This window comes from Drosophila subobscura, chromosome A, assembly GCF_008121235.1.
Source record: "Drosophila subobscura isolate 14011-0131.10 chromosome A, UCBerk_Dsub_1.0, whole genome shotgun sequence".
In the NCBI taxonomy this organism is placed as follows: domain Eukaryota; kingdom Metazoa; phylum Arthropoda; class Insecta; order Diptera; family Drosophilidae; genus Drosophila; species Drosophila subobscura.
In genome coordinates this window covers 11205925-11220558 of record NC_048530.1, presented here as the reverse complement: position 1 = coordinate 11220558, position 14634 = coordinate 11205925, and the positions used below count along the sequence as shown (strand labels likewise).

The following is a 14634-nucleotide window of genomic DNA, read 5'->3' as shown; positions in this document are numbered from 1 at the left end:
AAAATGGTCTCACAAATTTTTTCCCCGCGAACAATGAAACAACAAAAGAGTGTCGAATTTTTTTCTAAATTCTGAAAAGTCCGTTGATTAATTTGTAAAAAAAACAGATAATATCGCCCTCAAAAATATATTTAAGAAAAATATATTTAACATCCCTACAGTTCGCCGAGTCGGAAGTCGGAGTTGTGCATAGAAGTTTGAGGAAAGAGCCGAAAAACGAAAAATCGAACAAGGCGGATAGCGAGAAACGCAAAATTAACACATCTGCTTGCCATAAAAAAAAATAACCAAAAACCAAACCAAACCAAGACCAAGACCAAGACCGCCTTACATCGTGCATCGCATCGCACTCTACGCTGTCCGCTGTCCGTTCTCCCACCCCCCTGTATTGCCTGTTCTTCGAAAAGCGAGCAACAGCAGCAGCAGGCCCCAAAATCAATAATCTGGTTGTGTGGTTTTCGCGGCTTTTTTTTTGTGTTTTCTTTCAAAAACAATCAATACCCGAAGGTAACGTGTGTAGAAACAAAATCTAACAATTCCACCTCTCAGTGTGCGTTTGCGTTTGCGTTCGTTGACGCTTGACATATTGGTACACATTTTCTTTTATATTTTTACCTTATTTGTCGTTTTTATAACAAAAAAAAACCCCATGCATGCAAATGCCTTCCCCCCCAAAACCCCACAAGATCAGCATCCTAGTCATCCTCATACCCCATTAGCCATCCATCCCCCTCAACAATCTACCTTAAGACCAAACTTCCTTCCCCCAAAAAATATTCGCACCAAAAAATATGAAATACACACGCATACACACGCACACACATACCCATACAGGCGTGCGTACATATATCTGCATGAAACTTTAAAATGATTTGCTTTTTCCGTAAACGGAGAGAACTCGATAAATATATACATATGCATAAAAGAATGGAAGAGAGGAGAAGAGAAGCGAAGAGCAAAACATGTTAATGCCAAAACAAACACGAGAAACGAATCTTGCGTGCAAACGAAAGGCCGCCGCTGCCGCTTTAGGTTTACCTGAAAAAGCACAGCACAGAGATCTTGCGTACAAACATATGTATGTACATATGTATGTACACACTGCCGGGGTACGCAGTGCCGCCGAAACAGCGAAACACATGACTATTGTACATAGAAAGGCTGGTGCTGGTGGTGGGGTGGGGTATATACAAGTACTGTATGTATTCATATGTATTTTGTTTCAAGCACTCGAACGCCCTAATTATTCTCATATACATTACGATTTGTACAAATGTGCGACGTCGGCGTTGGGCAGTCGTACAAAATAGTGCATTTCGGATACGTACGATATAACACTCGGTTCTACATCGCGATCTAATCACAGCAAACATTATTGGCTTATAGGGCCCAATCAGAAAGGCACAGCCGTGTCCTATCTGTTTCCACTTTTGCCGAAATTATCTTTTTTAATTTTTGCGCCACATGTGTATGGGACTTGGAACACACATCTGTTTATGTGTATGCACGTACGTGTACCTTCTGTTTCAGTCTTTTATCTGAGTGCTAAGAATTTTGTAATGCGTTTTCTCCTTACGGTACACGTGGTCGAGTGGTTCGCTTAATCATGTCACCCACCCACCATACACCATCCCTTCCATACATTTTTGTTGTTTTCTTCCGCATGGGAGTCATGGCATGGGCTGTCTGTCTATACTTTTATCTAATTAGTCGCAGAGGATCTACTGCTACACTGCTACTACTTCTATGAACAATTCAAATGTCTAGCTCTAGCGAATAGATTGTTTTGGGTGCGGTCCTCTCATCCTGCCTATCCTTATGCCTTTTTTTTTGCGCGCATGAACTGCGGGGGGAATGTAGTATACTTAGAAGGAGCTTCGGCCTGCCGATTTCTCATATCTGATTTGTATGTGCGTGTTGTCTATGTGTGTGCGCTTTGCTTTTATTTAGTTACATATGTATTTCCATATGTACATACATATGTATGTATGTATGGTGTTATTGTTGTTATTTTTATTGTTGTATGTGTTTTTGACCCGACCTCTGACACACCTTTCGTATATTCACATGATTGATAAATACCGAATGATAGAATGGGCACAGAAACCAAGAGCAACAGTTACACAGGACAGATTTCAACAAGTGGCGGCAATCCAAAAGTGATGAAAGATTCTTTATCCTTAGTTCGTCAAACGGTCAATCAGCAATCGCAATCGAATCAGAATCAATATCAAAACGATACCGATAACGATAACCATTTGAATTCAAACTCAAAATCGTATTCAAACGCAACCAAAACCAACCAACCAGAGACAAACCACACGGAGAAGAACATATCGCCATCGACCAACGAATCAAAGAAGATTATTGTACCCTTTGTGCCCATTTTCGTTGAGGAGGCTGATGTAATTCAAGGGGCAAAAGAGCTATTGAAGGTTATACGACCGAACTGGGATCTCGCCCACGTTGAATTTAAGGTAATGTATAACCTAACCGTCAACCATCAACCATCAATAAAAGAACACATCCAAAGTCATCCTAAACTTCACCCAATAAAACCAACAATCAAATACATAGAACCAAACCATACATTCTATTCCCCCACCAACATTGACTACCTCTACCTTCAGCTTCTTCTGCATCTGCTTCAGTGTCGCAGTTCCCAGTGATCATTTGAATCACCAAAGAATGGACTGAAATGACACTGACTGTTCCCCACAAAGCGATGATGTTTTTTCCACGGTAAAATGTAATCGTATATTTGCTATGGCCATATTCTACATGCACACACGCACACACATTATGTACAGTAATACAGATATAACTTCCAACTAATGTACTCTGGGAAAGTCAGACAAAGGCACAGAGGGAGTAGCGTAGCGTAAGGCTGATTGCACAACCTTCAAATAGTAATTATGTATTATACTTGCATACACACTTTACTATATATGTACATACATATAGTATAAATACTGCGATATTTCGCTACCTTGAAGTTTGTTATTTACTTATTGTGAGCCATGGAAATTAACATTTATTTATTTGTTCCCGCTGGTGTTGGTGTTTTTTTTTTTGCTGTTTTCCGTTGGGGTGTTAGGACAATCCGAAACGTAGTAGAAACCAGTTTCTTTTTTTGTTTGTACTTTTGTTTCCTAATCTCGCACCAAGAAAGAGGCGCCTGCGTGACGACGTAGAGCTTTAGGCTGTAATCTCAAGTCCTTCTCCAACAGGTGCATTGACTCGAGTGGCCCAACCATATATTACGGATGAAACAGATAATATACTATATGGGTTGAGTGTGTGCTGATAATGTTCTTCCTCCACTGATACGTTGATAAGAGCCAAAGAATGTGTGCGCTGTGCCCAGCACAAATCTACACTGAGCGAGGAAAAACCCAAAGCAAGCGATTGTAAAAAGTTTCCATTATAATTATCTGATTTCTTTTTGCTCAGTGTAGCCATAAATGCTGCTTAAGCCATAATTCTTTTTAAAAATGGGCCGCTCCGACTCGGTTCCTTATCGGTGCGCTTATGACTTGACCTCCGACTTATGTACATATGTACAAGGTGTACCTATATAAAGATGTACAATGTACATACACATACACTGTTGGAGTGTTTAAAGTCTAATGAGTATTATAATATGTATGCTAGGCACGCAATCTATTCATCTATAAACGTTTCTACAGTACGTTTCAGAACCATAGCAACAGCCAAGATTTTTCTTGAATGTCATAGATAGCTATGTTTTGCTCTTACAACACTAGAATACAGTCTGCATTTCTATAACATAACTTTAACATTCAATGATGAATGGCAGAGCCAAGTTTCCTTTCACTTAGGGGAACTTTGTACCAGCGAATCACAGCGCGTCACTCGCATCATTCGACAATTGTTCGAGCGGTCATAGGTTCCATTCTATATTATCAACAAGTCTATATATTTGCCCGGTTATGGGCCTCTTTATATTTCAGGTTTTACTTGATATTTTCATCTAAGTTTTAGAGGTGGCGGCGCCCCATGTGTGTGAGGGTTATCTCGTAGAGGGGGATACATTCGGCAACAAGCCAGAGGGGGGCCTAATGTCAAAAAGTTTATCACTAGCAATTCTACACGTACCTTACCCCTGAATGTACATACAAAATAGTTAATACATACATATACATATGTATGAATGTACATATGTACATATAGTGTATGCGTAGCATGTGCCAGCGATAAGAAACCCCCATCCCCCATCCCCCTTTCTTTGTTTTTTGTTTTATTGTAGAACGGTTCCGGCTTTAACGAACGTTTTACTTATTATTTTGCTCGAAATATTTCCATTGAAAAAACCCAAACTAAAACCTTAATGTCCGCGCGGTTTTGGTTAGAGCTGTGATGCAATAGCTGCATACCTGAGTAAACACCCCAAACTGCTCCCCCATAACCTCATAACGTTGTTGCACATAAACTGGGCCAAGGGACAAACGAAATTAATAATTGAACATTTTATTGATTTCAGAGTTTTACTGATGGCATCACAAACAAACTGGTTGGTTGCTTCCACAAGCCAACAACCAAACTGAAGAGGAGCGATCAGAAGGACGACGATGACAAAGAACAACAAGAGCCATATGTACCCCCCATCAAAGTTGAGGATCAGCCAGCAGTGCAGGAGGAGGACGAGCACGAGGACGAGGAGGAGTTTACGGCGAATGGGGAAACAGATGGCCTACCTCTACAGTACTCCGATAACGTAGTCCTGGTCAGGGTATATGGAAACAAAACGGACCTACTGATCGATCGGAAAGCTGAAACGCAAAATTTTCTACTATTGCATACATACGGCCTAGCGCCATCGCTCTATGCAACATTCAAGAACGGCCTCGTCTACGAATACGTACCTGGTACCACCTTAAATACTGAAAGTGTTCTGTGCCCAGAGATTTGGCCTTTGGTTGCTCGTCGCATGGCTGAAATGCATCGTAAGGTTAGAAAGAATGTTGGAGATATAGTAGGAGGTGCTGCGAGTGCCGAGGTGAATGCGGCTGCGGATGCAGCTAAACCATTGCCAATGATATGGACGAAAACGCAAAGCTTTCTTGATTTAGTACCTGAACGTTTTACCGATGCTGAGAAACACAAAAGGTGCGCAGCAAAGAGTTACGCAGCGCCTGCTCCTGCTCCGCGCTAAATAGTTGATAATTGTTTCTTATGTTTTGTTTATTTTTGCAGAGTGAAAGGAACATTTTTACCTATTTGTCGACTGCGTGAGGAATTCAACAGCTTGTACAAATATCTGGTGGCATTAGACAGTCCAATTGTTTTCTCACACAACGACCTACTGCTGGGCAATGTCGTCTACACGAAATGCATGAAGACGGTCAACTTTATTGACTACGAGTATGCCGACTATAATTTCCAGGCCTTCGATATTGGAAATCATTTCGCGGAAATGTGCGGTGTCGATGAGGTGGACTATACGCGATATCCGAAGCGCGAGTTTCAATTGCAATGGCTGCGCGTCTACCTCGAGGAGTATCTGCAGCGTACGAATATACAGAGCGAAGAGGTTGACTTGCTTTACGTGCAGGTCAATCAGTTTGCCTTAGCGTCGCATATCTTCTGGACCGTGTGGTCCCTATTACAAGCCGAGCATTCCACTATCGATTTCGATTATGTAGGGTAAGTGGTGCAAAGTGCAGCAACATGTATTGATTTATGGTTAATAATTAATTCATTTGTGTCCCTAGCTATGCGTTTCTTCGCTACAATGAATACTTGGCCAGGAAGGAGGAGTTTTTATCATTGACTGCTGCATCGCAGAAGAACAATAAATGAGTTCTCTCCCTCTCTCGCGCTACATATATATATATATATATATATATATATATATATATTTATTTATATATTATGTGCCCCCAGTGATATATGTGTGTAAACTAAGGCTGGCCACGGGTCTCAATGTTATACATCTGTATATATACTAAAACGTGTGTGTGTGTGTTCACAAAACATCAGAAAAACCAAAACCAATCTTAAATTAGTGTCGTACTCGTGCCAGCCTTAGAATATGTATATATATATATATATATAAATATATATATATAAAGAATTTGTATATGTTCTTTAATTTGTAAATTGATATTTTGTAGTCATAAATAAAAACGAAAATTCAAAGTAATATACTTTAAAACATACATAAGTACACATGCAAACAAAACATTCTATTGCAAATGGAGCACTCCGAATGTTTTATAGCAAAAATATTCTACTCTTCTATGCATGTACATTGTACTCTTATAGAAGCCAGACAAGGGATCATTCCCATATACAATAAATACACACCTAGTAGTGCTAGATACAGTAGAGAGTTAACATGTAAGAGAGGCATCTTTTGTCTTATGGTTTTCCCCCAAAACACGCCTTAAGATTTATTTTCCGAACAACAACGTGGTTGGTTTAATTGTGTGTGTGTGTTTCTGGTGGTATCAAATATCAAATATCTCCCCTTCTGAAATTTGGCTTTTAAAGACACCATTGTGATTATTAACTGTTGTCATCTACATGTCGTGTATATTGTTTATGAAGGCGGATTTGTACATGAAGCTTATTAGATTTTACAATTTCGATACAATTTATTTACTTTATACAAAAAAGGCTTGTTCGTATATTTTGTAATGGGTGTATACGCTCAACAGACCATTTTTACTACACTGTTGTCCGGTTGCCATCACCGCCAAGTTTTTGAACAATCTGTAAAGAAATAAAAAAATAAAAAAAAGAGGCAAAGGATAAATAAAAATCGTCAATTATAAAAATTGGTTGCAAAATTATATGCATATTGTTGTGTATTTGTATGAATTATACAAACAACATTTCTTCGTAAAGAAATGTTTGATACTTTCCCCCATATTTTCATGTATTTTTTAAACAACCTGCGCGCTCTATCGGCTTAGCTCAATCGATTAAGTTAAAGCAGCCCTGGTATCGATACAGAACTCGGTTGTCGCTGGTGATTGCTATCGGTAAGTCGAATCGAGGCAAGTGTCACCACCAGCTGAAAGCAGCTGTCATTTGCCATACCAAAAAAAAAATAGGAGCCAGGCGACCGAGTTTCTAGAATTATTTTCTATTTCCCTAAATAATGGCGAGCTACATTGCTAGGAAAGGTCCATCGGTTTTCTGTAAGTACTCTTTTAGATGGCTGCCATGGCGATGCGCACGAATATGGCGCCGCTCTTGTGGCCTGAATGTTAGAATGATTACGTAAAATGTGTAACTCGAATTTTTTTTGCAACTGCAGCTAACCTGGGCAGATGGGCCTACAACATGTCTGGATTCAATCAGTACGGTAAGATGAGGCATTAATGGCATTAACAATTGCAACGAGAGTGAATATAACAATGAATGTTTATTGGATGTAGGTCTGCACCGTGACGATTGTCTCTATGAGAACGAGGATGTGAAGGAAGCAGTCCGCCGTCTGCCCCGCAAGATCTACGACGAGCGCAACTATCGTATTATGCGTGCCCTGCATTTGTCCATGACTAAGACAATTCTGCCAAAGGAGCAGTGGACAAAGTATGAGGAGGATGTCAAATACTTGGAGCCCTACTTGAACGAGGTGGTAAAGGAGCGCGAGGAGCGTGAGGACTGGAACAAGAACCACTGAGAACTCAGCCCCTTCCAGTCTCAACCACTCGATTTGTAAATGTTGAAATACATAGCTTAGATGAAAACTAAATAAGCTATGAAATTAGCCTGTTTTGCATAGTCAACTAAAGGGGGAGATGCCATTTTAATTTATTAGTGGGTTAAATGCTCGTGTGGATCAATGGAGTCGTCACCGCTCTCTCCATATGTGGTGTGTGGGTGTGTGGAATGTGATTTTGTGAGCTTAAGCATTACGATATGCACCATTCTGCCTTACCTTTTGCATAAAGGGTAAATTGAATAGCGATCCCAAGACGGGCACACGTCCAAGGAAATTGATGGCCACGGGAAAGAAGCCGCTGCAAAGATACAAAGAAAAGCCAATAGATATCATTTACCTAACAATTGTGAAATGGAAGGTATTGCCGTTGCCTCGTATTCATTTAAACAATTCCGAATGCACAGACGCACGCACGTTAATACATAGAAAGAAAGCGCGAACGGACGGACACATGGGTGGGCAGGATGGACAGAATTGCAAATGTTAATTTAAAGCTCTGCTTTAGGTTCTGTAGACATGGGGGAAGGTCCTTTTCCACCAATATTTGTGGTCCAACATTTACTTATGCAAATATCTTCCTATCCACGTAATTCTCATCGACAACACAATAATATATGGGTATAGCGAACCTGAATAGTGCAAAGAATCCATAGGATTCAACAATCATTCCAATGATGGGGAAGCCCAGCAGAACGATCAAGATTCCACCAAAGAAGGCGGTTGTGCCTTTTACTTTATGTCTTTGAAAGAAAAAGCGCAAAGTTCGCTCCACGCCGATGACACATCCCAGTCCCGAAATGAACAGAATCTATGGGTGCGAATAAAGTTTTGTTAATTATGGGGCGCCCATTAGGTGGAGTGGCGCCACAGCCTTGCACAGAACATACATTTCCAATTGCGAGCAAGCCTTTGTCGAACAGAAGCAGCATGCCAAGGAACAAAAACGATATGCCGAAGCCAGCCAAGCCAATGCCAATTTCTATGGAAAAGGGACTCAAGTAAGCTCACAGAAGTATTTCAATAGATTTGGTGTCAATGGGCTTACTCTGCAGATCTGTTACTTCAATCATTTTGTCCGTTTTTATTTATTTCGGTGAGAGTTTCGGACCTGATTGGAAATTCCACGTAAACACGTAAATTATTTAAAAATTGGAACAGCTGATTCCTACAATCTAAAAATGTATCGTATTAACGAATATAAACAATCATTCGCAGGGTTGCTGTGGCCCAAGTGCTGCAAAACGAAGTTGGAAATAAAAAAAGTCACGATTATGTGCATTTATGTATTAGTACAATTTAGAAATCTGCAGTTAAATATTATCGTTTCCAATTATATAGTTTTAATTACACTCCACCCGTTGACATTTTTCCAAGCAATCAATGTTAGGAACGCACACTGGTCACGATAGTTAATTTTTAGGTAGTCAAAATGCAGAAACTTTGCAAATAATAATGTAAAAATATGACAAAAACGATAAGATGATTTGTTTCCATTAAAAAAATAATTATAAATTAATTTAAAATATAAAAAACGCCGATATTTCCCGCATATCGCACAAAAATACCGATATTTGTTTTAAAGCTAACCAGTGCATCGATAAATAGAGTCAAACTTGGTCTTGTTTGATCTGACGACAGGAAACAGCAGAAAAACTGATCAAAATTCAGAAAATTGGTTTCGTGGATGATATATTCAAAATAATTTCCAAAACAGTCCAACAAAATATCACCTCTACAAATACATTATCGGCCAGCAAATACATATCGATATATCATATGTCATATATTTGCATCACCATTCTCCGCCATTTTGACAAAAGAATTTGTTCATAGCGTCCGAATATAATATCCGTGTTGGGAGTAATAAACTCCTTGTGTTGTTGAAAAGAGTATTTGCAGACGTTATTTGTGATGGATCGTAAGTACACCATCGAGATGTATATTTAAGGAAGAAAAACACTAAAATATGTGTACTTTAGGGGGAGGTTATGGCGGCGGCGGCCAGGGCTTTAATAATTTTAATGTCCCTCCACCAAATATGCAGTCCAGCTACAATCAACCACCTCCAACCCAACGCGGCGGCGGAGGTAAGAACCTATTTAACATGCTAAAACATGTTAAAAAACAAAAACTGATGTACTTCTTTAATATCATCTAACTAGATTACGATTCCGGCATTCGTGGTTCTGGCGGCGATGGCGGTGGCCCTGGCTCATGGTCCGACAAACGAGGCGGCAGCTCATATGGGTATGTTATTAAAATACATTCGTTATGCTCAAATCGGGACCGGGGGTAGAGTTTTTCCACTGAGGTTACCATGATTTATGTTATTTTTTTTATAAGAATGTGTTCTTGAACCTATTCCATCGACCAAATATACGGGCCTGCAAAAATTTAAACTAGAATAAAATGTGAGACGCGTGAAAAAGCAATCGATATGTGTGTATGTATGTGTGCATGAGAGCATACATGTGTATTGAAAATGTTTTTTTTTTGAGGAAACGAAAAGGCAAAACATGCGGAAAATACAGCAAAGAGAAAAACTTTAAGCGACCGGCTAGAAATAAAAATAAATGTTCAAGGAGAAAGCGACACTTGGTTCGATATGTCGCTTCGCCTTTTGGTGGAAATCTATAAAAACAAAACAAACACACGCACACGCATAAACAAATTATGCATTTTGGTACTTGCAAAATATGTACATATGAATAGATTGATATTGCAGATATAACCGCCGTTGTAACTGTGAAATTCTGTTCTTATCAATTCGTTAATTATCTGTGGCATATTTTTTGTATATAAATAATTATATCAATTTACATAAATGTAAATAAAATAAGGTGCAGACAACAGATGCAAAAAGCTGCTTAAAATTTGCAACTTTTGAAAAATAGCAACAACAAAATAGAGTTAAATTTACAATGAAATTGTTCTGGGTAAAGTTAAATGTGGTATCAAGATATAAGCAACTATCTCTCATTTCTACCGACTGTGCAAACATTTACATGCAAATTAAACAAAGCATCAAAGGGTGACCCTTCTCTGGAACAGAAGAAGCTACGTGTTATATCAAAATACTTTTAAGAAACAAGAAACCATAATCCGAGTTGAGTACGGCCAATGCATGGGATATGTTTAGGCTACGCACAAAACAAGCAAACGCGCGAACTCGATCTGCAATTGAATTTTGATCTACAGGCGCAAAAATACGACACCACAGCGCATGTCCGATTATAAACAATAACAAACAAAAGAAAACCAAGAAATCTAAACAAGATTATTGTCTTACATGTAAGCAGAAAAGTGGAAAAAACGAAGAAAAAAAAGAGTCGATTGGGTATCTAATGTTCGTTGAAATCTGAACATTTTCTGTGACTATCCTTAGAGCCTAAGCTACGAATAGTAAATCTCTTGAATATACAAAACTATAGAGTGTATCCACACCTCTGCACCCAAGCGTGAGACTATCCCTTCCTATTTAAGAGTTTATTTCGAATAATGGGCTGCCATATCGGCTGGAACAGGGGAAAAGGTGGCTGACAAATTTGGTATTGCAAAGTCAGATTACAATCTGGTTATTTGTCACGTTAATGCGTGCAATTCCTAGCTATTAAGTTCACTAATCTTAAGCCAAACCACAAATGATATTCCATAGAATAATACAAATTATGTTTATTATTATTTTAGAATATAGAATAAGCATTTGTATTGTGATGTCTCTTGTCTAGAGTAAATTTAATCAGTTTTACATATACATGTAGATATAAGTTTTATGATTATTATGTAGAGTGAAATGAAACCAATAGTTTTGCGGTATCCACCAGAGCAGTTGTGATCCACTATTCGGTTCTCCGGTTCGGTTTGAGTTGAATCGATCGGTGGACTCGATGTGCGATCTAATCTATGCTGGTGGTGGAGACCGGCCTATCCAAGTTGTTGGCACAATATATTGAAACGAGCCGCAAAAATCAAGAATATGTATTTGATGCCTTACAAAACCCCAAAACAAATCGAAATTCAAACATTAAATAAGTTCATTCAATATCCTTTTTTAGAAATGGAGGCGCCAACAAGGACAGCTACAGCAAAGGTAAAAATAATGCAAATAGACTGCAATCCTATCGAGTAATGTATACCAATATTTTTCTACATATTGAACTTAAAAAAAAAACAATACAAAAAAAAGGATCCTAAAATCAAAAATCTCAAATTCCAAATCGAAAGGAAAGCAAAGCAAAGTAAAAGAAAAGCAAAGCCAAGGCGGCATTCTTTGGTCGTTATTTTTCCATCGTTTTATTAGGATATTTAGGATAGAGTGTGTTACATCTAAAGCGAATTTCATGGTGGTGCTATCTATATACATATATGGTTAAGGATGGACTCAAAGAGTGTTGTTACATTACCGAGGTACTCTAGGGGTTTGTAGGAGGTGTCCAGAAGAGTCCTGCTGCAATCTGGCCATACTTTTGTATCACATAACAATTGTGTTGTATCTGTCGTGTGCGTACTGTTGTGGTTTTAATGTAAAGCACTATCTCTCGGTATATTTACAAATATGCAAGCAAGGTTGTTTGTTGGTTTGATCCTGAAGAAGTGGTCGGTCGTTCGGTCGGTCGGTCGGTTTGGTTTGGTGACTGACGGGGCGGCACTGTGCTTAAGCGAGTCAGCAGCTGGCCTTCTTTGTTGTTAATTCTCATATATTTGGTTATTCGTTTTTGCCAATTGCAGTGCAGTTTGTGGGCCCATCTACGAAAATTACATACGATACATGCAGAGATGGGCAATGTGCATCGAATTGCTTTCTTGTTGCAAAATATTTATAGTAAAATGTTCCATTTTCAGAGCGTAAAAGTGCGTTTGTTTGGCAAGACACTGCTGCTTTCTCGTTTAGCCAGTGGCTCAATCACTTCCTCTCGCTCTCTCTGTCTCCTGGCTCTCTCTCTCTCTCTCTCTCTGCCTCACTCTCTTCTGTGGATATGATGTGTTTTGTTGTCGTTTGGCGGGAGAGCCAGTGGGGTAAATAGGGCTAAGATAAAACCGTTTCCCCCTCTCTACTCTATCTGTCTCTTCGCTCTCTATTTCTTCCGCTCGTCACTTCCCCTCTCCTGTCTCATACTGTCTAAAGGTTCTTTTGAAACAAAAAACAAAAAAAAAAAAAGGTTTTCTGAAATTGTTTTGGTGTCCCACAAACGCCGCTGCAAATTCTGGTTGTTATATTGCTAAGCAAGGATTTTAGTCGCAGCGCGCCTCGGCACGGGCGATACATGGTGTTTACGTTTACCCCCGATCCATTGATCGGCAGAGTCCGGTGTTAAAATGCCCATTTATACATTTATACTATTTGTACATTAAGAGCGCGCGCGCACACCCGTCTGTTGGGAGAGGGGCCCCAGGTCGTGAAAGGAAACCAATCCGCAAAATCCAATAATAATCTTTGTTTAAATAAGCTATTTATTGCCCTCTGTGCAGCGCATTCTAACACCATTTTTGGCCATTTTTGTAGGACCCATGGGTGGCGGCGGCGGCGGCGGTGGTAGCGGTGGCAGTGGCGATATGATTACCCAAGATGATACCATCTTTGTCTCTGGCATGGATGCAAACACAACAGAGCAGGATATTGAGACGCATTTCGGTGCCATTGGCATCATCAAGGCAAGTATTATGTTCACTTGTTCCCTGTGTCAATGTTCTAATCGAAGTTAACTCTGTTCTTATTTAATTTTGCAGAAGGATAAGCGCACAATGAAGCCAAAGATTTGGCTCTACAAGAACAAGGACACCGGCCTGTCGAAGGGTGAGGCCACCGTTACATACGACGACACCAATGCTGCCCAGTCCGCCATCGAATGGTTTGACGGACGTGTCTTCAAGGGAGCCAATATCAAAGTATCTCTCGCACAGCGTCAGAGCACCTGGAACAAGGGCGGCGGTGGTCGCGGCGGTTTCGGCGGTCGTCCACGCGGTGGTGGTGGCGGCGGAGGCGGTGGTCGTTTCGATCGCGGCGGTGGTGGCGGCGGCGGCGGAGGAGGCGGTGGTCGCTTCGATCGCGGCGGTGGTGGTGGTGGAGGCGGCGGTGGTGGTGCAGGCGGCAATGTTCAGCCCCGCGATGGCGATTGGAAGTGCAACAATTGCAACAACACCAACTTCGCCTGGCGCAATGAGTGCAACCGGTGAGTTAGCGCTCGCATCTAAACCTTCCCTTGAATGCCCATCTAATTCTACGATCTTTTTGCAGCTGCAAGACTCCCAAAGGAGGCGAAGATGGCGGTGGTTCCGGTGGCAGCAGCGGCGGATATGGCGGTGGTGGAGGCGGCGGCGGCGGTGGCGGCTACGGTGGCATGGACCGCAACGATCGTGGAATGAATGACCGTGGAGGCGATCGCTCTGGCGGCGGCGGCGGTGGCGGTGGATACCAAAATAGAGACCGTGGGGGCAACTCAGGCGGCGGTGGCCGCTATTCAAACGAGAATGGCCGTGATGGCGGCGGCGGTGGTCGCGGTGGCGGAGGACGTGGTGGCGGCGGTGGGGCCAATCGCAGAGATGGCGGCGGTGCTATGCGAAACGACGGCGGCATGCGCTCCAGGCCATACTAATGACCTGTGCTTTGGTGACTCGATGACCCCCAATTTTTCAGATTTACGTATTAATCGTAGCGAAAAGTAACCTTATCAAAAGTTTACCCCAGTCAAAGCAAAAGATTCAAAAGCGCAACCACATCAACCATTTTATCTGATTTTACGCCCCTCCCCCCAGCAACAACCACACACAACCACACACAACACAAGCACACGCCACTATCCTCTATCCCTCTTTTATCGCTCGTTTTGACTTAGACTATACATACATAAATGTAATCTAATTTAAAAAACACTATTTGTAATATTGAAACAAAAACAAACAAAAAACAAATTATAAAACTACATATATACATATAT

General features: G+C 40.7%; 4 protein-coding genes across 5 annotated transcripts; 3 read left to right on the top strand and 1 right to left on the bottom strand.

Moving 5' to 3' along the window:
- Positions 1-28: 28 nt before the first annotated feature.
- LOC117889614 (ethanolamine kinase) lies at positions 29-5994 on the top strand. Of its 2 annotated transcripts, none has more exons than XM_034794036.1 (5): positions 29-507; positions 2093-2477; positions 4505-5130; positions 5218-5667; positions 5736-5994. In XM_034794036.1, exons 2-5 carry the CDS (start codon positions 2094-2096, stop codon positions 5821-5823), a joined length of 1548 nt encoding a protein of 515 aa, XP_034649927.1. In that variant the 5' UTR covers positions 29-507; position 2093; the 3' UTR covers positions 5824-5994. The 2 variants fall into 2 exon arrangements, with proteins under 2 accessions (XP_034649927.1, XP_034649928.1); XM_034794037.1 differs by having other exon boundaries at positions 29-589.
- A 537-nt stretch (positions 5995-6531) lies between these two features.
- On the bottom strand, positions 6532-8902 carry LOC117889616 (vesicle transport protein GOT1B). Its single transcript, XM_034794040.1, has 5 exons — positions 8745-8902; positions 8587-8678; positions 8329-8507; positions 7916-7997; positions 6532-6738 (listed from the first exon to the last, which is right to left on the bottom strand). The coding sequence occupies exons 1-5, from the start codon at positions 8767-8769 to the stop codon at positions 6694-6696; spliced, it is 423 nt and encodes a 140-aa protein (XP_034649931.1). The 5' UTR covers positions 8770-8902; the 3' UTR covers positions 6532-6693.
- Positions 7012-7729, top strand: LOC117889617 (cytochrome b-c1 complex subunit 7). Its single transcript, XM_034794041.1, has 3 exons — positions 7012-7169; positions 7289-7336; positions 7410-7729. Exons 1-3 carry the CDS (start codon positions 7130-7132, stop codon positions 7655-7657), a joined length of 336 nt encoding a protein of 111 aa, XP_034649932.1. The 5' UTR covers positions 7012-7129; the 3' UTR covers positions 7658-7729.
- A 579-nt stretch (positions 8903-9481) lies between the features above and the next one.
- On the top strand, positions 9482-14593 carry LOC117889615 (RNA-binding protein cabeza). Its single transcript, XM_034794039.1, has 7 exons — positions 9482-9617; positions 9679-9786; positions 9862-9946; positions 11755-11789; positions 13203-13351; positions 13427-13869; positions 13935-14593. The coding sequence occupies exons 1-7, from the start codon at positions 9611-9613 to the stop codon at positions 14290-14292; spliced, it is 1185 nt and encodes a 394-aa protein (XP_034649930.1). The 5' UTR covers positions 9482-9610; the 3' UTR covers positions 14293-14593.
- Positions 14594-14634: the final 41 nt, after the last annotated feature.